The sequence below is a fragment of the Lathamus discolor genome, chromosome Z, assembly GCF_037157495.1.
Source record: "Lathamus discolor isolate bLatDis1 chromosome Z, bLatDis1.hap1, whole genome shotgun sequence".
NCBI classification, from domain to species: domain Eukaryota; kingdom Metazoa; phylum Chordata; class Aves; order Psittaciformes; family Psittacidae; genus Lathamus; species Lathamus discolor.
The window spans coordinates 20,882,152-20,906,083 of record NC_088909.1 but is presented as its reverse complement, the minus strand read 5'-3'; the positions used below and the strand labels follow the sequence as shown (position 1 = coordinate 20,906,083).

Below are 23,932 nucleotides of genomic sequence, written 5' to 3'. Positions count from 1 at the left end.
TGCTGCCCCTGGCTGTCTTTTGCACTCATGCACAAACACTAACCTGCTTCCTGAGGACTCACTTCAGCCCCCCTGGATTGTTTGTGTGTGAGCAGGCACCGTCCACAACGGCACCAGCCCCACATGGACCAGCACGGGCCCATTACCCAGGGAGCTGAAGACAGGCAGCCCTGCCTGCAGCACAGCTCAGCCCTTGCAGCACCCCAGCAGCCCAGTGCAGAGCAACCCAGCACTGCCCTTAGGACCCCCAGCTGTGGAACAGGGAGAAGGATGAGATGGGGACAAGGAAGAAGCCTCGCTACAACATCTCCTGCAACACCTCCTGCAGGGTGAGGTGGACACCATCTTCCTGAAGAAGGGCACCTGCTTTTGACAGGAGCAGGAGAGCTGGTGGAGGGCCCAGAGCACAAGTGTGATTAGGAATGGCAGAGGGAACTGGGGGGTTTAGGCTGGAGAAGACTCGGGGGAACCTTATCACTTCCTACAACTACCTGAAAGAATACGGAGCCAGGAGGTGACTCCCAAGGAACAAGACAGGACAGAGGAAATAGACTCAAGCTGTGCTGGGGGAGGTTTATATTGAATATTAGGAAACATTTCTTCACTGAAAGGGTGCTCAGGCATTGGAACAGGCTGCCCAGGGCAGTGGTGCCACTGTTCCTGACAATGTTCACACCCCATGTAGACGAGGCCCTCAGTGACACGGTTTAGTGGTGGCCTTGGCACTGCTATGGTGACAGTAGGACTTGATCTTAAAGGTCTTTTCCAACTCAGTTAATTCTATGATTCTTCTCACAACAACAGATGCAGCAGCAGACTCATGCCCAGCAGAAATGGCTTTATTTTAGAGCCAGTATTCCAAAAACACTAACTTGCCCAAACCTACTCGAATCAGTCCCTTAAACTGTGAGTGGGTATCTCTGTTAAACACAGCACGGTGAAAGATGCTCCAGCAGAGACAGGAGTTCTCCAGATGCCAGGTGAAGAGTGAAGCAAATGGTATGATGCCACCCTGGTGTAGTGAAATAGCCGGATAGTAGGATGCGCTTGTCGTCGGCCTGATTCACAACACCAGCTGCAGCACCGATACCAGGTCCTGCGGCGCTAGGAGCAGGAGGGAGATGCTCCATGGCACATCCTGCCAGCCCCTCCACTCATGCAGTGAAGAGGTGCCAAGTTGCTTCTGCAGGGCCTCCCCTCGCTTCCAGCTGACCCCCTGGTTCGTTCTGGCTATTAAATGGATCAAATGAATCCACAGTGAGTTAGGCAGAGCACAGTACAATGCTTTACATGTGGCTTCTTTCAATGTTTGCCAAAATGCTATGTTCCAACAGGCCTTTAATGAAGCTTTAATTGTCCTGTTTCTACGGAAGAGGGAACCTACCACCCTGGATGTCACAGGTCACACAAATGATGCAGGGACTTGGCACTGCAAACCCACTGCACAGAGCAGCTCCATTTCTTGGCACTGCAGGGAAGGAAGCCTGGGAAGAGGAAATAGATGGTTATTCAGGTAACTACTGGTCACCTCACCTGATGGGGACAAAGGGATCATTCCCATCCTCTTCCAGGCACCACTTCCATCCTTACAGCTTCAGACCCAGATAGAAAAGGGGTAAAAATGTGGGTACAGGGACATGAACAGCAGCAGTATTTGATCACTGTTCCACCCTAGGGATACAGAACTGGAATGATCAATATTCCCTTCTTCCCCCAAAGCTGGAAGGAAAACAGCTGGCTTTCATGAGAGGCTGGAGTTCATTGAGGTTGGGGAGATGAGTGTTGAGAGGGTAACAAGAACAGAAAGATTCATTAATTCATTTTTTTCTGAATACAATTCCTTTGGATCCTGCAAGGAACAAGATCCCAGTGTTGTTTTAGACAAATGCAGATGGGCGAGAGACCAATGGGGAAAAGAGAGGAAACCCCTCATACAGCAGGTCTGCTCCAGCCAGGGGGTCTGGAAAACACAACAAAACAATCGGGACTGATTGACATGCAGAATCTGCTGCCAGCAGGAAAATACAAGGCAAGGCCAAGGAGCAGGGGCATCTCACACAGGGTGTAGGTAGTAACCTGATGGTGCAGCCAGCAGAGCCACGTGTATGCCAGGGTAGCAGTGTAGGCACCATGGTGAAAATAGTTGGAATTAATGCTGTGGGATAAACCGCCCCCTAGAAAACACCAAAGAAACCAAGCTGAGAAGACAGGACCCACTGATACCAGCTCTGCAGCACAGTTTAAGAGGGGCCCTCGAGGCATTTTTCAGCAGTTTCTTGCTTCTTGGCAGAAAACCTGTTAATTCCTACATGAGCTGGTTGCCTTCCCTTAGCTCAGTTGAGTTTTTACCAGTAGCCCATGGTTCACTCCTGGGCAGAGGTTTAATGTTGTTTTTTCTTCCCGACTGGACAGGTAACACAGAGCAGAAGTTTACAGTGAGTATTTCCAGATTCCCCTGCAACTCCCTTGTAAATCCAGACCACACCAACTCAGACCTCATTCAAAGGACATGCAGACCTTAAAGGTTTTGGAGCTGCTACACTGATACAGCAGCTCTTTGGAATGTTTCATGACTGATGGGCCATGGAAAACCGACTTGGAGATGCATGGTGTCTCTGCTGTGTCCATACCAGGACAGAACATCCCATGCTCTCAGAGCAAACACCTTTTCAGTTTTTCCTCAGATCTGCAGCAACACGAGCACAAGCTGCATCTGATTCAAGCTACCTGTGTCTCATCTACCTGGAGGATCTTTACTGCAGAGGATTAGTCCTGGAGTAGGAGAAAGCAGATGGAATTATCCTAAATTTAACTTTCAGCATTCATCTGTACTTTTTTCTTGCATAAAGGGGCAGAGCTCCAATGGCTTATTTCTCAGATTATACCAAGAATAAATTCAGCTCAGATTAATATCCACAGGTCTGCTGCAGGCTGTGCCTGGGAAACTACAAACACCAACCTGCTCAGGTGTTGCTGGCCACTATCATGGTTTTGTGATGAATGTAATGACACCCCAAAAACATCTTCTAGCAGGTCAGCTGTTTAGAAAACCAAGGCTAAGGCTGCACGTTAGCACAATTGGAGTGTGACAGTCCAACGGGTTCACAAACGTCACTTCAGCAGTAGGTCAGAACCCTGAGGGAGCAGAACCAGGTTGTTCTGTCCAGCAGATTAAGTGTGGGGTGGAGAGAAAACTGACATCTGGAAAACCACTGGGGGGCCTTATTCAGCAAAGCACCAATGTATGTGTCAGCATCTACCTCAATGTGACAAAGCCCTTACATTTGTGCAGAGAGACGGGTTTGTCAAAGCCAGGCCTAGACACGGAGCTGGAGCCTGCTGCTCTGAGGAACGTGGGAAGACGATGGACTGGAATGTTTACCACCTGCAGGGACCCAAGAAGAAATCACACGCCAATCAACAAGAAATTACTTAATTCCAACTGTGGCAGCTTCTGCTGTACCCACAAACTCTCACATCTTATCTGAAACAGGGATGGGTCTTACCTTTCCAGGGTTAGCCTCAGGCTTTGACTCCCTATCCACGCATCACAGAATTACTATCTTGGTTTTTGGAAGTGCGAAATGATGCAGTTTCTGCTTAACTTAGAAGGGAGCACAGGCTGGGAGACACAATCACTGAGCACAAATGGAGCAACCGGCATGCAGCCATCAATTTTCTCATTTACCAACACCCATGAAGGCTGAGAAGCACCAGGAAGCATCTGCTACAGCCATCCTCAAAGGGCAGAGAAAGGGCAATGTGCTCTTTTGAAAAGGTCCCCTGGTTCAAGGTTTAACATCAGAAACGTGGTAGTGAGGCAGCACAATAGCTCCATTGAGCAGGGGATGGGCAAAAGACAGGAGAACAAGGTCCTGCAAATGGCACTGGCAAGAGCTGAGCCCCAAAGGGCCTCTCTGTCCCAGCATGAAGGGTAGAGGGGGAAGAGGGAATTACAGTGAGTAAAGTGGCCTTCATCTTTCCTGAATAAACTCCACAGACGCTGTCCCTTTCCTGCTCAGGTCAGCAGCTGCCTGAGGCCAGGTACAGCCTCACCAGCCTCTCTGTACGTGAGGTGGTTTGATGCCAGAAATAAGCTGGGGACAGGGGCTGAGTGCCAGCAAGGAAAACCACCACAGGAGCAAGGTTTACCTCACAGGCCCATACCTGGGGCAACCGTGGCCCAATCAGACCCATATGCAACCATCACAAAAGATGTCCTTCTCCACCACCTACTTTCTGGTAGCCTGTTCTCTGAGGGATTGCATGACTTGTCAACGGAGACATACCAAGCAGCATCCCCACACCAATATGCCAGAAATGTTAATGGCTAATAAAGCTTTTCCACACTTACCTGTTGACATTTTGTTAGGCAATCCAATTCCCCCGCTTCCAATAACTCCTTGGAAACTCACCAAATGCCCTTTACTTTCAGGGTGCTGTCCAGGTCTCTTTTAGCCTTCAGTGGAAACAACCTTGATCATGTCAGCGGAGGACCCTGTGCCATACAGCCCCCAGCTCTATCAGCTGGGAACCCCAGCAGAATTTGCTAATGCTGAGAGACATGGCTGTGGGTGGCTTGGGAAGCCATCCCTTTGCTTCCTGTCCAAAAAGTTTGACAAAATCTACACTACAACATTTCTGGTAGGAAAAAGTAATTAGGAAATCGTCATCAGGTCACTCAAATATCCCTCTATGCTCTTAGACAGACACAGCAAAATGAATTCTTTCCCACAATAGCTATTAATGTGCAGTGGCTGAATCAGCCCATGTTTTGTTGTCTGTTCTGTACCCAGAATCACATGTGTTCTCACACTCCTGAAAGTCAAAGGGCACACAGGCAAGACAGCAGTGGCACAAAGGGCGCATCTGCAGAGAGGAGTGGGAGAAACAACTAACATTCCTCCCATTTCATTTCAAACACAGGCATATGTATTAGAGTAAAGCTAATGCTTTACATGCTCCACAACATGCTCCTAGGGCTTTCACAGGGATTTATGGTAGTTCAAAACATTTAAAGCTAAAATTTTTTTAATGCCCCTCACTTCAGTGGGCCTCAGATTTCCCACTAAACCAACAGTAGTATCTACCCATGCCCAGTGCACCCACACTCGGACTTCTTCCTTCTCCTGGTGAACTACACATGGGATCATTTTGAATGCAACTGGTTGAAAACTCAGGTCTCAATCACAGAAATCTTTCCTACCCAATAAACCTGCTTCCAATCCCAGCTGCTCCTCTAAAATGAAGGACTTTGTGGTTTAAGGTCCAACTTTAACGGCTGGACTTGATCTTAAAGGTCTTTTCCAACCCAGCTGATTCTATGACTCTTTGAAAAGCTTCAGCTGAGCTACAGGATACACAGAGCTGTGCACATCCGAGACACCAAACAGAGTTTAAACTCTGTTAAGCTTAAAGCATTTCTGCAGCACACAGAGCTCATCTGCACCACATGAACACATATACCACACAAGACAACATTATGAACTGACAGCATGTGGTGTATCAGAAACATTTCAACATTTAACACACATTAAAAGAACAAGAAAACCCCTAATTTCCAAGCTGTATGTTCAGTGAGCATTAAATCGAAGTTTTCGTCTCTACTTCTTTTCCTCCTACAAAATTGCTTTCCCCTCCCTGCTGCACATCTAAGACTTCTTAGCCCATTAATAAGCAAGAATAATTTTCTAAATAGAAACCAATTTTAAATGAGTAAAAACATAAAACCACCAAAAAAAAAAAAACCAACCAAAAAACCGAACAGTGAAAATGAAAATGTCAAAACCAAATAGAAATCAAAGAAATTTATTTCCAGCAACAAAAATACAGAATACAAAACAATACCGGTCCCACTAGTACTAAAGACAGGCACAGGCTGCTGCGACCCTGATCAAAAGCTTGAGAAGCTTTTGCTAATTCATAAGGACCTCCATTTGCACCAGTCTTGCGTTTGTGTCTCCCGATGTCCTGTAAGGGATCATTCCAGCAAACGTGATCAGTGCGCGGGCTTGAGATCGAAGGTGCTAAAACCCAGAAAAATAGAGTACTGTTACTTTAGCATCAAAAAATCCACAAGGAAAGCAGAGGTAGACATGAATTAAACACTTGCCTTTTCACATAAGCAAATGTAATCTTTGTTTCTCAGAGCTGCTCCCTGGATAACGCACCTCCACGTTTGGATTTAAAATTACCCAGGAAAGAACATTTTCAACAATGTGGGGTGTTGCTGTACTGCAGCAATCTTGTCATTTCTGTATGAAGTGGGCTTTCCCAAGGCAACAGGACTCCTTCCCACCTTGCAAAGTCTAAAGCTGACCCTGTTGAAAGGCAGCACTAACACTCTTAAAGCAGATACTAGAAACAAACCTGTGGTGCCACACATGCCCAGAGGCCTCCAGCATCCCCTACAACACACCAACATCTTTAAAGGCTCTTCATTCCATAGCGTGATGAAAGCAGATGTACTAAGAACACCCAGAGACCTCTGCCTAAAGTAACCAAATCCCTTCTTGAGAAGGCTACACAATAGTGGAAGAAATTCAGGGATAATTTGTTTAGTTTGTTTAAACATGAGTAAACTAAAAGGAAAATAATTTCTGTAACTGGTAGATGTCAGGAAAACATGAAAAGCCTGTATCCCTATGGAAAACTATGCAGACTGTTTTGATTGCTCACAGTATTTTCTTCTTAAATATTAAGCACCTCTAAATTACTGCACTAGAAGATCCTGCTGGTCAAATCTTTCTTTAATCTACTGACTGCAGGGAAAACTAGAGCACCTTGGGTGCTGCAGGCATGTGGATGGTAAATCTGACAGAAGGAGCTTACAAATGGAGAAGTGACTGAAGCCCATTACATGGTCGGGCACAGTTATAAACACCATTCCCGAGGCCCGCCTGGGCAATTCTGCTCCTTTTCCAGGGTAATGTTAAATCAGTCAGTTACTCAATAGCAGCAGAGGAGTTTTGGAAACTGACAGTGGAAATGCTCATCTGCTTGTTTCAAGCACTGTCTAAATGCTACTGCTTCAGCTGGGCAAAAGACCGTCAACTTTACACATGGGGCAGGAAATTAAGTTTCCTTTAGCACTGAGCTCACAGCCATTTAATGCTCCATTTCCATTATCTGTTTGAAGGAAAGCTGTGACTGTCTACAAAGTCCAGTGGCCTGGCGAAATACAGAGCAGAGTTCCCATCTTGGACTGTACTCCTGTGTGGCTGAGGATGAGTGGATGGACGGATGGATACCCGGAGCTGCAGAGGAGTAGTAAGAGTGGAAGTCACTCCTCCCTTCCTTAAGCGCTGCAGCTGAGGGATGTCAGGAGGCAGCACATCACATCAGCAGTGCCTCTGGAGTAAGCAGCAAACTTGGGACTGACCCAATTGCCCAAAGCTCCCAGGATGGTTTCCCCAGCTGCAAAGTACCACCTAGCTAACAAGGTCAAACAGGTAGGTGGGGAAAAAAAAGGAATGTCAAGGTGTCTGACTCTCTGGAATTAAAATATTCAGAAGTGAAACCTCTCACTGTGACTATGGCAGGCTTAGGAGCACCGGAGTTACTATTCCCTCTACCTTTGTGGCAGCAATGATACTAAAGCTGGTCTATTTTTAAAAATCAAAACAATACTTGAGGAAGAACAAACAGAGGTTTGCCGAGGTTAAGAGCGGCCTGGAGGTCTAGATGTTCTATTGGCTGTAATTACTTCATGAATGTTAGAGTCACTTGCGATTTAAAATAAAACCACAAATAAAAAGAATAATTCCATTCTTTTCATGACCTAATTTTGCCTCTCAGATAATGCCCCTGGGCTGCTCCAGAGAGTTTGCCACCCCAGATCGGGGCGGGGAGCAGATGACATTGCTGTCAGGCACTCACGGCATCTGGGTCAGGGCTGTTGCTGCAGCCATGGTTTCCAGCACTGCAGTCTGAGCTTGCTGCTATCTCTGCCTGAAATATGGACAAATGAGATACGACATATAAAATATGACAAAATGGATCAGGCCAAGTGGGACAGGACTTTGCTCCCTCATTCCCAAAACTTATTAATGCATGTACCTTAAAAAAAAAAAAACACACACAAAAAAAAAAAACAAGACTCAACGTATAGCTCAGGCAACTTCATTCTGAAATAAATTAAATGCATCAAACGCCAGCTCTGACTCCAAACCTGATCATTTCAAAATAAACCCTATTTCATCTCTGAGGACAGGAGCTATTCTACCAGAGAGCATTACTGGTTCAGCGGGTTCCAGCAGTACTATTCCCCTCCATCATGCCCTTGGTCTGGATCCACACTGCTCCTGCTGAAGCTCCTCTAGTCTCTGTCTGTCAGAGCAGGATCCCCACTTCGGGATTTTGTCCACACTAGAGGCAAACTCAAGGACTGTGTTCCTACTCTGGGGGACTCTGTTCTCTGCTACATGGAATAAGCCTCAGACTTACAAAGAGCTACTACCTCACATTTTTAAATTATTCTGGTGAACAGAGGGATTTGAATCTGTCTGCTTCTATGGATCCAGAAAAAGCCCAGGGATTTCAAAGATCTATTCAAGACAGAGTCATTTTTTGCTTGCACTGCCTACTGGGCAATGTGCTGAGATTGTTAAACTTCTGGAAGAACCAAATTTCCCCTAAAATGTGCTTCCCTGTGGAAAAAGGAAAAGCTGCCTTGGTCCCAAGGAAGTTCTAAAGAAAACTTCTTGCCAAGCACAGCTTGCAGAAGCTTGGATCTATCATCTCCGTTGAGGTGACTGGGGAGATTTTGTTAAAGAAATGCCTCTCTCACGCTCAAAATGTCCTCATTTTGTCCCACCACTAAAAACCCTTGAGCTGATTTGCAGACAGGGACACTGGAGTGATCCAGATTCCCTGCTCCTGCAGTCCTGGGGGAAATTTTTCAGGGTAAGAAAAAAGGGGAACATGTGCTAAAGCTATTCTTACCCTACCTTCCATGTGCCCAAGCCTGGTATCTTTCTCATATGCAAATCTTTAGGCAGGAGGGAACTTAGGCTGTAGGTTTCTTCTCTCCAGCTAACTCTACATTAGCAGATTTATACTCCCTTCTGACATTACAGCCACATCACTATTCTGTTATCACCTCCCTGGCTGCAGACAGCAAGCGCTTGTCCCTCTAATGGTTAAGCGCCGCTTTTATTGCATAAAGCAGCCAGAGATCTGTGACTCAGAAACCCTGTGCCTCCAGCACCACTGATACCCTGGCTGCCACGAGATCCCATCACAAGGTTAGAAGCTTGATTAACAAAACATGAAGCCTGAAAAAAAAAACTTTCAAGGGTTTTTAGCAAGATACTTCATCAGCTGAGCTCCAACAAATGTACAGCATGAAAGTGCAGAACATGTTTATGAAGCACACTCATGCTGAGCATGCTGGTGACAGGCACACTGTTGATATATATGATGTCATGGTGGCTTCCTTTTACACAAATTCCTGCCAGCAACACTGCTGATCCCACTGCCAATCAGTCCAACAATTTTTGGTCCTGACATTCCTACCAAGATGACAACTGACAGCATTCCACCCTTATGGAGATGGTAAATGCTTGTATGTAAGGCACAAGACTGAAATCACCAAAACAAACTAAACAGCTCACTCTGAAAGCAGGGGGCTAAGGCTGTTTGCTCAGCACCAATCTTGTGAACACAGTTAGCCTGGGACTTCTACACACAATTTAAGGTGGGAGAAGTCCAAGCAGCATGCATCCCTCTCCAATTTTCCTGATCTACAGTACCAGCACAGTTGCAGGCAGGATCCTGTAGTTCTCATACAGACTAAAGCTACCCAAAGAACAAAAGCTGCATCATTACTCAAGCCTTTTATTTTCTGATGTAATTTACAGATGCTGCTAAGACTTCTACCAATATTGCAATTTACAGATCAAGGCATTTTTGCAGATGACCAAAGCCTGACATGAAGCTGGCTGTGGCCCAAGTTGGTTTTCATTCTCAAAAGGAGTTGATATTTATTTCCTGATTTCTATGATGGGATGAGTGGTTTGGCATTGGTGTTCAAGTGCCTGTGGCAGCTTCAACTGAACAAGAGCTACAAGTCCCAACCTGAGGACAGCTAAGCTGAGAACCGTTCTGATCAAAACAGCATGTTGACAGGTCAGTGTCTGCAAATCTGACTGTACTCTTTAAGTGACGCCAATTTTAAGCCTTGCTGAAGTTCCTATCAGTGGGTGGGGGAGATACTTCAGCACCAACTCTAGCACTAGTGACATCAAACTCACCATTGTCAGCCATTTAAACGAGCAGCTGGACCACACACCATTGTACCCGGAAGCTGCAGAGGCAGCAGAACACCACAGGCAAACTGCTACAGCCATTCCCCAAATGACTGTACTTGAGCATCTGTGTGTATTGCCCGAGGACATTCTGAAAATATCAGCCCACATCACTACAGAAGCAAGCCAAGAAGAGGAATCAAAGAAGCCCTTCTACCACAGATCAGTTATGCACGAACAAGGGACTAACTCAAGTGAAAAAAGTGGAAACCACCTTCTGGAAAAAAAGCAGCTCAGTTGTCAAGGCAGCAACACTGACCATCCTAGAGACACTGCACTGTTCACATCAGTTAACCATTTAAGATCCCGCCAAGAAGCAAACTGAACAGATGGATGTATAGTGTAATATATCTTAATTAGCTCACTGTCATTTAAAGCAATATTCTTTCTTTACACAAAGTTAGTTTTGAGACTACTCTTTTGCAAGTAACCAAGCAGGCTGAGTAGGCAAAGACTAAGTAACTGGGAAAGTCAAAATTCAAGACCATTAGAGAGTCACATTTATTTGAAGCTAAATCCCTTGAAATCAGGGGAAAAAGGAAGTAGGACAACTTGTTAGACTATAAGGATTACAATCTTACCGAATCTCTGTCTTCCATTACCCGCTGGGGTCTGGTAGGAGTGGCTGGACTTGTGCCTTTCATCCTCTTATACTGGGTGAATAAAATATTCATAGTTGCAAGCAGGACCTCAGATAAGTTGTGCCTGATCTACACAAGGAAGCAGAAAAATAAAGACATATTGCAATGAAGAGCAGGTTGACAGAATCATTACCTCCGCTACGCATCAGAAAACCAAGCACTAACTATGGTTGATATTTACTTATAGAACATCCATACATTTAATAGTTACCCCTGCTGTGACTGCACCACCTAGTAAAAAAAATTACCCAGAGTTTTGAGACATCTGCTAATACCCAGATACATGATTTCCTCGAATCTGGGGGGAAGGAAACAGACCCTACAAATGCTTGGTGACCATTAAGAGGGTGGAAAACTAACTCAGCAGCACAGTTTTTTCAATATGCCAAATTCTTGAATCAAACTCAGCACGTTTAGAGAGATTCAGATTTGCAGATGTGTTCTGCCAAATGGAGACAGGATTTCTGCGTTGGGAATTCTAGCGAAAGTTGAAAGCCTACTTGTATGAATGTAAAATAATCCCATCCTGTGTCCCTGCTAAAGCATAAGCATAATGAGATGACAAGGTTGACAAGGTTTTAAGATTTTTTTTAACAAAGCAAAAGGCTTTTGGAAGCTAAAACCAAGAGACATTACTTACTTCATCGCTGAAATTCCGGAAGGCAGCAACTCTCTCCTCTACACAATCTTGGCTAAGAGGTACAAGCTTTAGGCGTTCAATAATCTTCAAAAAGAAATGTAGGAATCAGGGAAAATAATCAATGTTCTACGAACCATACATTAATAAAGTATGGTTTTGAAGTGTTAATGAAAAGTTCATGATTACATTCAAGAGAAATAATTTAATTGTTGTTTACTATCTCCTCACTTTGCTGAGCAGCAGGAATATTTTGTTCAGTATCTACAAAACAGCTTCAGAAAGATCTTTCTGATTATCAAGCAACTGGAGAGAAACACATTTTTTAAATTCCTATAGCACTGATCGCCTTCTAACTCATTAAATACAGGTTTTTTTCTTTTAAGTGATGTTATTTGAGACATTCTGGGCTTTCAAGGGCATTAGGAAGGCTGCACTTCAAACAGAAATCTTGAAACTTACATCAAAGGCCCTGTCAACATGACCAGCGTGATATTCATCAAAAAATGTGATTAAGTCTAGCAGAAGGTAGAACGTGGAGTCAACAGATTTCTTTGCACTTATCCCCTGGGCTTTGTACCTGAAAGAAATTGGTTTACAATTTTATCGTTCAAAATGGCAACAACTTATAAATGTGCTTGTGCAACTCCTGGAAGTTGTTGGACAGAAACAAGGACAGAAGGCATCTAATAAAGGCCAGCCTTAAAGTTCCTAAACCAGGAGGCAGAATTTTCACAGGCTGTGACCTTTTAAAAATACTTTTATCCACTTTAGTTTTCCATCTAATCTGACTTTTGTTTCCTTTTAAATGTTTACACTTCCATATTCATAGCGAAAAGAGTGACAGGAACCAGAGACCTGCAAAGTAAGCACTGTACAAGCATATTTAACATTCTGGTTTATAGTAGAAAATTCACCAGTAGAACTACCTGCTTCAGGAAGGAAGTCAAGACTTAAAACTAGATTAGATGCTTCTGCATGCTCTCTCGAGGTGCACTTGCTAGGGGATGAAATGGAGGACTTCCTGCTCTTACTCCTCATAGCACAAAGTTAGCAAGAAGCTCCTTTCTCAAGGTAATAGCAAGAGTGGTCAAGTACACAGGGGAGGAAGATAAACAGCTTCTTAGCCTTTTCTTTTGGGTGTCTCCCCTGTTCCAAAATCAACACAGAAGGAAAGGTGCACTGCCAGAGTGCCGTCTGTCAGTACAGAGCCCTGTATTGCATTTAATTGGCAAGAACATGAGCTAATCGGAACCATTTCAGCTTTGCAATCATGAAGGTTTGCAGCTGTAAAGTGGCATTATTGAACAGTCATATTCAGCTCTCTCATCCAGATCAAAACAAATAGTAAAACAAAGCCCATTACAGCCTTTGCTGAAGCTTAACCTCAAGCCACAGGTTTCTCCTTAATGTCAGCTACCAAATGATGCTCTCACTAAGTCAATATGGCACCACTTTTCACTCAGTCAGCAGCCTGACTAAATGAACAAGGGCTGAGTGAAGGAGTGACTGACAAATGCCACTTGTCAAAAGAAGAATGACAAATGCCTTTGACTGAAATCAATACATTTCTGTATTTGCTTTCCTAATTTCCAAGGGCCAACAAGCCTGCTCCGTTTATTTTATTCTCTCACACCACAATGGTTGAAGAGAAGCTGTAAGACACTTCTCACAGGTATACTCATTTTGCTCTAGTAAAATACAGGAATTATTCATGGCAGTCACTGCATTAAAAGATGATGATTTTAAAAATCCCAAAGCTATTTTGCAATTACATCCTTTCAGAAGCAGGTTACTCTCAGGCTTTTAGCTGCTAATGAATCTTCAGCACTGATGTTTCTCAAACATGTATCCTAATTAGCATAGGGACACTGCAGAAACATTCCTTCTGGTCACTTCTCTCTCTTTTCTAAACACCACATAGCACTTTCCTGAAGTGCTGTGAAGGGTGGTGGAAATGAGGCCCACTGTTACATTAGCCATACACTCACCTCAGCTTAAATGTTTATCTTTCATTAAAGCAGCATTTCAGCTACTGAACTCAGCACTCTGCTGTTACAACTCAGAATGTTGTAGCTCTTTCTTAATACTATTTCAAACAAGTGAATTGTATGCAATGATTCTGCAACTGTTACAATATTTTACTTTAAAAATAATCTAAACCATACAATTCACTGTATTTATTGCTCCTTAATAGACTATGTTTCCAGCTGGCAATCCTGCAATTCCCTTTCCTGATTCACCTACAGGTAAAGCTTCTTGCCACATTTACCTGCCCTTCCCCTGAAGATTATTTTTCTGGTTTCAATACTACAAGCTGTAATGAGCAGGACAGGATAAATTCCGACCTCTTCTCTGTCTTCCTGAACACATAGCTGTGGATGCCACAGTCCTGGCAGCAGAAAAAGCCAGGAACTAATACCCCCACCTTCTCTTACCTCTCAGCAATTGAATGGGCCATGTTCTTCAGCCGCTCCTTGTTTGACTGGGGGGTGCTGATCTGGGGAATGACGGGACTGAGGAGCTTGTTCATCAGTTCTAGAACTTTGTCAGGGTTCTGTTGGCATCAAAGTTACACACAGATAAAAGGAGTACAATGGGACTTAGTGTTTTAATCTCATTGAAGAAGCAGAAAGATCTCATGCAGCAGGGCCTAATGCAAGCTCAGAGATGCCTCCCTCCCATAAAGGGGCAAGCTTGTATCAGCTGTGAGCAACATAATTGTCCAGGCACATGTGGAAAAGTATTTTCCCCTAATTTTCCTCTAAAACAGTGGCTATGGTTCCATCCATTTTAATTTGAAGCATATTTCAAAAGGAAACAAGAGTACTCAGTAGAAAGTTCAACTATTTTAGACTTCAACATCTATGAAATTGGAAGAGCACACTCCAGATAAATAACTTCACCAGCCAGGATAAAATCATGCATGAGGCAATCTCTTCAAAAGGCCACACTGATCAAGAACCAGGATGACTTAAATCAGAATGGGTTGGAACGCAAGCCACCTGGGTTTACTTATCAAAACCCTGCTCCATTTAGCCAATGGCTCTGCTTTAACAGCAGCAGAAATAATATGCTTGAATTACAGAATCCTAGAACGGTTTGGGCTGGAAGGGACCTCAAAGCTCATCCAGATCCAACTCCCTGCCACTGGCAGGGACACCTTCCACTAGACCAGGTTGCTCCAAGTCCCTTCCAACTTAGAACACTGCCCGAGATGGGGTAAAGGCAATCCAATCTCAGAGATTAAATTTAACCTCCTAATCACAGAGAGAATGTTTAGGAAAAAAGAGGTGAATCAGGTAGATATTTCAGGTAGCACACAAGATATTTACCTTTGCAAGGTCATACAGTTTTGCAGCTTCTTCAAACAGTCCTTTATTTTCTGCTGCAGAAGCAACTTTGTTGATAATGGGTTTTGTGTCACTTGTAAACTTGTCTATCACTCCAGGCTAAAGAGGTGAGACAAAAAGGAGAGAAGAGAAATCAGAATGTTTAAAACCTCCTAAATATTCTGTCATGGCAATGAATATTTTACATGTTGGATTATGATTAGAATGGCCTGTACATTTCCATGGGAACTGCAAAAGGGACACGTTAAAAATAGAAAGAGCTCTTGTGAGAGAGACTTTCTCCAAAACAGAGTCAGCACTGAGACATCTGCAGATTCTCATTCATTCAAAATGACCCAGATAACAGGTCAAATTCTAAATTACTTTAACGGCTGATGACACATTACAGAGGAGAAGAAAATACAAAAGACTTCAGAATATAACATGCCAGGGTCTCCAGGGATGCTGTTTGTGTTTATTGGCAAGGCACATTGTAAGTGGAATCTTAAATGGACAAATGAAAGGGTGACAAGAATTTTAAAAGAAACAATAAACACAAGTAGAATGAAAAGAGAGAAATAGTCAAGGATATCTGGGAAGGATTTTACTGTAGTTGAGGATGTAAAAATAAGACTATATCATTAGAAGAATTTATTTTCTTAACTAAGATTGCTGTTTTCATACTACAGGAACACAAAAATACAGTTACATTAAAAGGGAACTGAGTAAAATACAGAAAACTGGATTCGGTACTAATGATCTAATCTAAAAACTATCTTACAAAGAACTGTAAAATGAAAAGATATTTGTAAAGATGACTGAGTTACCGTGCTCTCGTGTGTGCAATCTCACTGCATTGAAGCTGACAGAACAAAACATTTAAAAGAAAGTCCTGCCAAAAACAACTTGCGTGTGTGTTGCCATTTTTTTTTTTTCTTTTCCTGACAGTCATAATGTTTGCAGCATGAGCCCTAATTTTAAAATTAAGTTTTAAACAATTCTGGAGTCTGCCTTACACCAAAAGCTTCCAAAATTGCCACAGTAAACCAGAAACCTTTACTGATTATCTAAAATTGTAATTATTCACATGCACTCTCTTCTTTTCATATGAAATCTTAAAATTTCCTTTTTCTTCTGACCATGTAAACTTACATTTTACTTTTAGATTACTGCTTTTAAAGCAGACGTAAAATCCATCACAACTAAAACCAGCTGCTCTTTGATCTAATACTCACCCTCATCTATACGGAGAGGACAGATCAGTTGTGGCTATGTCTGGGGTCTTTTAGCCCTTGCTCCCTTCCCTAAAAGAATTTGTAATGGGCTGCAATACATTTCTCCTCTGAGGTGAATGAGGATAATGTCATATAGATAGTTTTTACATGCACGCCTCAGTTAACAGAATAATCTTCTCCCACTTACAAGCAATCAATTTTTGCTAATTGCTTTTTACTAATGTGTGCTAAATTCCATTTCCTACTATAAAAATGAAATTCAGACCTCGCTGAAGTTACCTGATGCCACCTGTTTCTTTAGTTATACTGGCTGTCTGTAGGGACACTTTGCCCTGCAGTTCCTGACCTGAAATTCGGTATTATTCTGTAGATCTGTATTATTCTGTAAAAGGATCTCATACTTGGAGAACTTCTATGTGTGCAAACACAGTAATAATTTGGCTAGTGAAAAATAAAGAAAAGCAAGATAGTCTCATGACTAGCTTGGAAATCACACAGTTTCTACTTTATATATAAAATATAAATTGTCAACTCACCTTTCTACTCCCATCGTTTTCCAACTTTCCAAGAATCATATCAAACTATATCCACACAGATGTAAAGTAAGAAAAAAAGGGAACAAAAACAGAGGGATGAATTGCACATATTTCACAACCTATTTACTAAGTACAAAGATGCAGTCATGGATGAATAAAAACCAGTGATGGATGTCAAAATTATCTGTATATTAACAACAGGAGAAAGTTATTAAATATCTTGAACATATGGTCATTGTGAGATTTCCCATCATCTACATCTGCATCAGGCAGAAACAGTAAAAACCGTTTCAGGCTATCCTGCCTGCTAAGGATGTCAATGAAGAAACAAATGCCAGTTTAAATGAGGAAGGCAAAACATGGCCAAACATACCTCTCTGCTTTCAATTACTATTTCACTAACACAACGCAAGAACATGCTCTCTCCTTGGCTGTCCTTCTCATTCCTACAAAAGAAAGGGAAGGAGGAAGGTACTCCTGTTTCAGAGGACTTCTTAGATACTGCTTAATTATTCTTAATAGCTGGGAGAAAATCTAGAGACACATATTAGCCCCTACCTGAGAAAGTAAAAATACTGCAGGGCTTCCCTGGGATCTGTTGATTCAAACTTACGGGTGTAAAGCATCAAGAGCCGCACAAAATTCAGACGCCTTACACCAGGAGGGTCACCAGCTTCGTGGCTTACTGCAATGTCAGAAACAACACCATTAAAGAATCTAATGCCAGGAAAAGTTTCTCTGATCTTCACCTGAAATAAGGCAAAGCCATGATCCAGAGTTCTAATGCAACCAAAACCATTAACTTTTAGGAGATTGTGCTGATAAACATGACTTGTTTGATCAATTATACAGACCTGCAGTGTCTACAGGGTACTCTTAAGGGCACAGAAAATACTCCTTTACTGTCAAGTCAATGTGCAGGACTTACATAGCTGTGCACTCTGCCCAGAAGATTTCAGGAGCAATTTTAACTCAAACATGACCAAAGCAACATGAACAGCATGACAACGCAAGCGCTCCATCCGGAAGAGAAAAGCAATTGCAGCTTCAAACTGTGCTGTCAAGAACAATACTTGGAAGTAGAGGAAAGGCTGCTGGTTCACTGCAAAATGCGATTCACCTGAAAAAAAACACCACAAAACACACACAGAGCGTAAGTCAAAATGATTTTGCAATCAGAGATCACTGACAGAGGTTGTTTCCTGTCACAGTATATCATTATTGTTTATTTAGTGCCAACTGAAATAAACACCCTAGACAAAAGTGAATACCTAATCACACACTAGTGCTTATCTACAGCTGTTCCACCGAAAATAGATTGCAAAAGACCACAGCATAAAGGCATATTCAGGAAGTGAAAGAGATCAGAAAAGCTCCTTTGCTCTTTAAGACAGTGAACATCAACTCTGACAGATGCAATAGATTGTCTAAAGACCACATCTTTTTGCCTTCATTTATACTTATGCCAAGAGGTACAGAAAAGGTTAAACCCCTGGATTTTCCTATTCAGCAACACCAATGGTAGCTTATTGTACTTCTTTTCCACACTTTTTTATCTGGGTGAGCAACACTCCAAAGTAGGTGTGGAGAATCAAATTCTGTATGTTTTGGATAATCCAAGTGAGCTCATTTTGATAGGCTGGAAGACGATTAAGGGAAAAGATAGTCTCTTGGGCTGTGGACACTCCTAAAACTTTCTGAAGTGGAAGGAACTGTGATTTGGGTCCCCAGAAAATTACTTGAATGTAAGGGAAACAATGAACAAGATGCATATGGAAAAAGCGTTGGAAACACATGCCTACATTAGGTAATGATTGCTTTCCTGTTCTGTATTTCAGAAGTTGGAAGTTTTGTTAGAAGACCTTAGCACATTTATGGTGAGAAAAAAGGAATCTATAATTTAGTACAAATAAAGTACAAACAGCAGCAGTGTTGTTCACAGATGAATATTCACTCTCTGGATTGCCGGGGACAGGACTCATTCATCATGTCTTCCTGAAGTCTGCCATTGCTCTAGGGAAGTAAGAAATTGGAAAGAGCCCTAAGAAGAAAATCAGAGCCCGAAGTAACACACCTCTGTGGTTTCTTACCATAGTCTTCTAGAAGCTGCTTCTGGAACTGTGATAATGTTAGTCGGTCTTGTGGAGAACTTGCACCATCGTCATCAAAACACACCTGGTTCAGCTAAAAAAGTCAACCAAAAAAATAAGCATTGATCTTTCAACTTCATCTTGCACAACGTATGCACTCAGAATATATTTGTTCCATCAGCAGCCCCTTCTAAGATTGGACCAACTGACTAGAAACTACTTCTAGTCACAACATCAGGTGGATCCATTGCCGGAAAGTAAAGATCTCTAACGTAGCAACAGCAGAAATCTATGCAGATATAACCCAGAGGGTCCTTCTCTATCTGTCCATGCCATCAAATTCTGATGCTGGGACTCTGAATATGCAAGCAGTAATTAAAAGCATTACTTTTTTTTTACCCAGTCTTCACAAATACCTCATTCTACTCGCTCTTTTGGATAAAGGGGAGAAATGGGTACTGAACAGTACCTCTCATGCCCCCACCAAAACTATAAGGACTTTGTACTGCAGTAAATACTGACAGCATCTACTTCCAATGGACCCCAACATTTCAGCTATAATCCAAACAGAAAGTAAAATTCAAAAGGATCCTCACTGCATCAAGCTAACACTATTTGTAAAAAGAGCTGACAAAGATCAGTGTCAAATGTAGAACATGGCACTTCCAAAAACACAAGTGACCCCAAATAAACATCTGAGAGCACAGAGGGTAACAGAGCAACCCTGAGAATCAGGTTCCCAGCCCTTCACTACCCCAAGGTCAAGTCAGACGTGTTACACTGATGCAGAACACCCCATCTAGAAGGAGGTAGGTTAGCAGAACACTGCAGAAATGCAATACCATTTAGACCTATTCTTAAAGAATCACAGAATGGTTTGGGTTGGAAGGGACCTTAAAGATTACCTAGTTTCAACCCCCTGCCATGGGTAGGGAAACCTCCCACTAACCAAGCTGCTCCAAGCCTCGTCCATCCTGGCCTTGAACACTGCCAGGGATGGGGCAGCCACAGCTTCTCTGGGCAGCCTGTTCCAATGTCTGACCACCTTCACAGTGAAGAACAGGAAGAAAACATCTTCCCATTAAATGCCATTTATTCTCAGCCAGATAGATCTCTCTTTCCTTGAGGATGCAAACACCAAAAATCAACAAACAGCAACACAACCCCACCACCACACTTACTTTTAGCCAAAGATAATCTTCTGTTTTATCAGCAACTTCACTCTGGTTATCTGTAATGTCACAACGGCCAATAATACAGTAAACAGCCCTTTTGTAGGGGTCAGTGTTATTTCTCAGAGCTCGTCTGTAGTGAAGACGAAGCTTATTTTCTGTGGCAGGAGACAGTCTAAGGGGAAAAAGAGTCAAAAAAACCCAACACTTTGATAGAAGAGACATGAAACCCATCTTTCCCTGTATGAGGAAAACTGGACACAAATCAATGTAAATAGGTGCAGCACATTCACAGAAAGGGCATGACAGTAAGCACCGTCTTACATTTCTTGCACCTTCTATTTACATCTGCAGGTCAAGATTCTGCACATGTGAATTTGAATATCTAATTAAAGTTATGGAAGATCATCTTCAAATACCTACTGCAGGAAAAAAAAGAAGTCAGATGACAGCCTCTTTAGGGTGTGTTAATATTGTGGTAGATGAGCCATTTTAGTCTGACTCTGCTACTTCATCACTTCAGAAAAAGAGCTCACAAAGTCTTTGGGTTAATAACTAACAAGTGAGCAGGCAGTTGTACCATGAAGTCTTTTAGGAGAGACACTTTAATCATTAAATACTGTCATAATGTTCTTTGTCATTCTATTTCTTGTACCTCTTGCAGAGAATTTTTTAGAACTGAATGAAAGTGTTTTCCTAGACTTTGTTTTTCTCACATTGTCTGTCAAATCTGCAGGCAGAGTACCTTTTGATAGCTGTAATAAAACCCACATAAGTCAATTATGCTCTTTATCATTAAAATATTTGTAATGAAAACCAGGACAGTGCCTTCACCAAGGTTTCTGGAACAATTTTGTTATAATGAGCACTCCTAGATATGCTCTACAAACGAGGGTAATTTATAGAATAGCATGGCATACACTCAGTAAATGGCACTTCGATCCTTTTTCCCCTCTCTAAGACACACAGATACCTTCTTGTTCACATTTTCATACCTAAAAAGCCCAATGCCTTCAACATGTTGCAGGCTAAGGGCTTCCCACATATAAATGAAGCTGTTGGAAGGTGAGGTGGGTTATTATGGGTTCATGTCCTGGCACTCAGCAGGACCCTCTGGCTTCCGCCAGTTTCAGCCAGCACCTTAGCACAATGCCATGTTCACACTCCCCTGAAGGGAGCACAGTTATAATACAATAGCTGACCAGGCACCGATTTGAAATTCATTGCAAGTGGAAAGATAAAAAAGGTCACCTAAACCACCACAGCAGAGTTCAGAGCACATCTTAAGCTGCACTGACTCAACTACTTGCCTCTAAAAGCCCCTAACAAACACTACTTGCTTGTATTGTGCAGCATTATCATGAAAACCCATGTAGAAAAAGCATTCCCCAAATGAAATTCAACCAAATTAAGCCATGGGGGAAATAAAAAGACACAGGATTTGTGACAGCAGACTAAACCTGATCTACTGTATGCAGAATCCTACTGTTACACAGGGCAGATCCTATGGTAAAAAAGCAAAGCTACACCACTGTATTATTTTTGACATGTAAATTTTTGCATATTTTAAAACAACTCTTTTCCTATGAAAATTTCTAGACTAAAAAGCCACAAATTAAAATATTCAAACTTCTTATACGTACTTTAGATAGGTAATACAAACACCAGGCACCTATCACCACCAGAAGAGACCTGAGCTACTTCTTTTTCTACCTAGCCACCGATAACTTCATTACTCCACAGCAATTCCCACCACTCACAAAGATCTTTCCTAGTATCTCTCGTAGTCCCCAGTTACCTTCTATCTTTACTGTGCATGTACTCCTGGAACCAGGTTTTAAACTCTCCCAGCTGATGCTGTGCCCGTTTCACCACATGCATGGCTGCAGTCAAGTCTCCACAGCGCATGCAGTAGTAAATCAGTGCCCAGACAGGACGTCCTTCTACCTCACCATCCTGAAAACAGAGTAAGAAATAATTAACATTCTTCAAAAGCAGCATATTTGAATTTTTTTTTTTTTTACTATTTGCCTCATTCATTATTTCTGACCTTATATGGACACACTGATTTTGGTAAAAAATTCTGTTTCTCTTACAGAAGCCAGAGGTCATGAGGTTTAAGTCCTGTGAAAGCTGTGCACATCCTAGCAACAAAAGATGGAACACCCTTCTGTTTACCCAGATTACAGTTTTGACAAGCCCAGAACTAGCATACGATAATACAATATCCTCTCCACCCAGGAAGCAGATTTGGATTGGACCACTGAGGTAGTAAAATCATTTGTACTGGAACAGAGAGATACCAAACCAATCCCAGATCTCAGCAAGTAAGAAAAGGACAGCTAGACTCACCTATGCAGTCTCCAATGTTACAATTTATTATTTTTTAGATTTTTCAACCCAGCCTGCCTATCTGGCAATTTTGTAGGTGCACAGCTATGCACTTTCTACTATGTGTAGATGAGTGAGATTTTATGCAGATTCCTAAATTAAAGGCTCAGGCTACAGTTAAGATTAATTCATTACATATTTAGTCAGCAATAACTGGTGTCAGCATCTTACAATAAGCATTAAAAAAAAGAAAAAGAGTAGAAACAAAACAGGGAGATTAAGTTACTGCTTTTTTGAATCATCATTTTTAATACTTGCATGTTGATCTCTATAAAGACCACCAGAAGAGACCATAATTTGTAGAATTTAGTACTGGAACTACTGAGTACCACCCTGCTTCAGGACTAGCTCTGAATTCAAAGTGATTGTCTACTATCTTCCATTTTCCTAATGAAAAAATGCAGGAGGAGGAATCGGAGAATCACAGAATAGCTTGGGTTGGAAAGGACCTTTAAAGCTCATCTAGTCCAAGCCTCCTGCAGTAAGCAGGGATATCTTTGACTAGACTAGGCTGCTCAGAAAAACAGCCTGCAGTTTAAACAATAGAAAAAACACTGGAGGGTGCACTAGTTTCCTGGCTGTGCTGGGGCAAACAGATCTGTGTTATTATTTTAGCTCAGTGGCTTAAAGTGATGGACATACCTGCAGACCAGGGACAGGCGCAGGGAGTTTGATGTTAAGGAAGCTGCAGACTAATTGGAAGGTCCCTGGGACACCACCCAGCTGAGCCTGGTGCAAGTTTCCAAAGACTGTCACAAAAGTGTAGTTTTTGTAACTGAAAAACACCACAAGCAAAACAAACGTGAGCAGACTGAAATACACTTGCTGCAAAAACACCTGCTGCCTTTCAGATCCAACAGAATTAGCAATTTTAAGCTAATTACCTTGATGTTCAAACATTATCATTACAACAAAATGAGGCAAAGATTTCTGTCCATTTAGGAAAATCCTTGTAGTCAGGAGTCTCAAGAGACACCATGTTTGTAGCCAGTGGGAGACTGCTCCAGGTTCAACTCTGTATTATAAGGTTCTTAAGTTCTCTTAGTACCAAGTTAAACTAAATTAGCTAACTGGCAAAAGGCTTCCCATCCTAACACTTTAACTATCAATCCTGTCACAAAAGAACATTTAAACACCACAGATGTGTTTGTCTTTCCTCCCTACCCCAAGGAAAAATACAAAGCTTAGGGGCGTGGACTTACTAGGAGAAAATTGGAGAAAAGGGGACTTTAGAGAAAAGAAACTGGTAAAGGCAGCTTTGAGAACACCTTCTAAAATAAACCATCAAAGCCTTCAATGAAGGCAGGTCAATTTAACAAATTTTCATGTTTAGGAGGAGGAGTTTTGAAAGTCTGTACATCGAAGAAATACATTGAAGGAGCAGCAATAACTTACTTTTTTTTTCTCTGCAAACACTGTACCACCAGACAATAAAACTGAAAGGCTATGCTAAATGTAGGCAAGTATCACACAATCCTCATAACTAACATTATGGCAGAGTTAAGTACACGATCCTCAGGGCTTAAGACCCCAGTTATTCCAAAGCAACTAATGCAAGGAAAGCATTACATCTCTTCCTTGTACCTGTGAG

The 23,932-nt window shown here is 42.3% G+C and overlaps 1 protein-coding gene across 2 annotated transcripts in view; it reads right to left on the bottom strand.

Annotated features, from left to right (window-relative positions):
* Nucleotides 1-5,792: 5,792 nt before the first annotated feature.
* The window catches only part of NUP93 (nucleoporin 93), an 85,440-nt gene continuing 67,300 nt past the window's right edge, over nt 5,793-23,932 (bottom strand). The window contains exons 9-23 of one of the 2 annotated variants that reach the window (XM_065661930.1): nt 22,984-23,116; nt 21,749-21,906; nt 19,960-20,125; nt 18,779-18,872; nt 17,617-17,808; nt 17,247-17,373; nt 17,062-17,134; nt 16,689-16,733; nt 14,921-15,037; nt 14,024-14,142; nt 12,048-12,165; nt 11,589-11,672; nt 10,889-11,017; nt 7,879-7,950; nt 5,793-6,026 (exon numbers count right to left, since the gene is read on the bottom strand). In XM_065661930.1, the coding sequence (XP_065518002.1) occupies nt 5,916-6,026; nt 7,879-7,950; nt 10,889-11,017; nt 11,589-11,672; nt 12,048-12,165; nt 14,024-14,142; nt 14,921-15,037; nt 16,689-16,733; nt 17,062-17,134; nt 17,247-17,373; nt 17,617-17,808; nt 18,779-18,872; nt 19,960-20,125; nt 21,749-21,906; nt 22,984-23,116 (1,738 nt within the window). In that variant the 3' untranslated portion in view covers nt 5,793-5,915. The remainder of the gene's footprint in view (nt 6,027-7,878; nt 7,951-10,888; nt 11,018-11,588; nt 11,673-12,047; nt 12,166-14,023; nt 14,143-14,920; nt 15,038-16,688; nt 16,734-17,061; nt 17,135-17,246; nt 17,374-17,616; nt 17,809-18,778; nt 18,873-19,959; nt 20,126-21,748; nt 21,907-22,983; nt 23,117-23,932) is intronic. The other variant, XM_065661931.1, reaches the window with a different exon arrangement.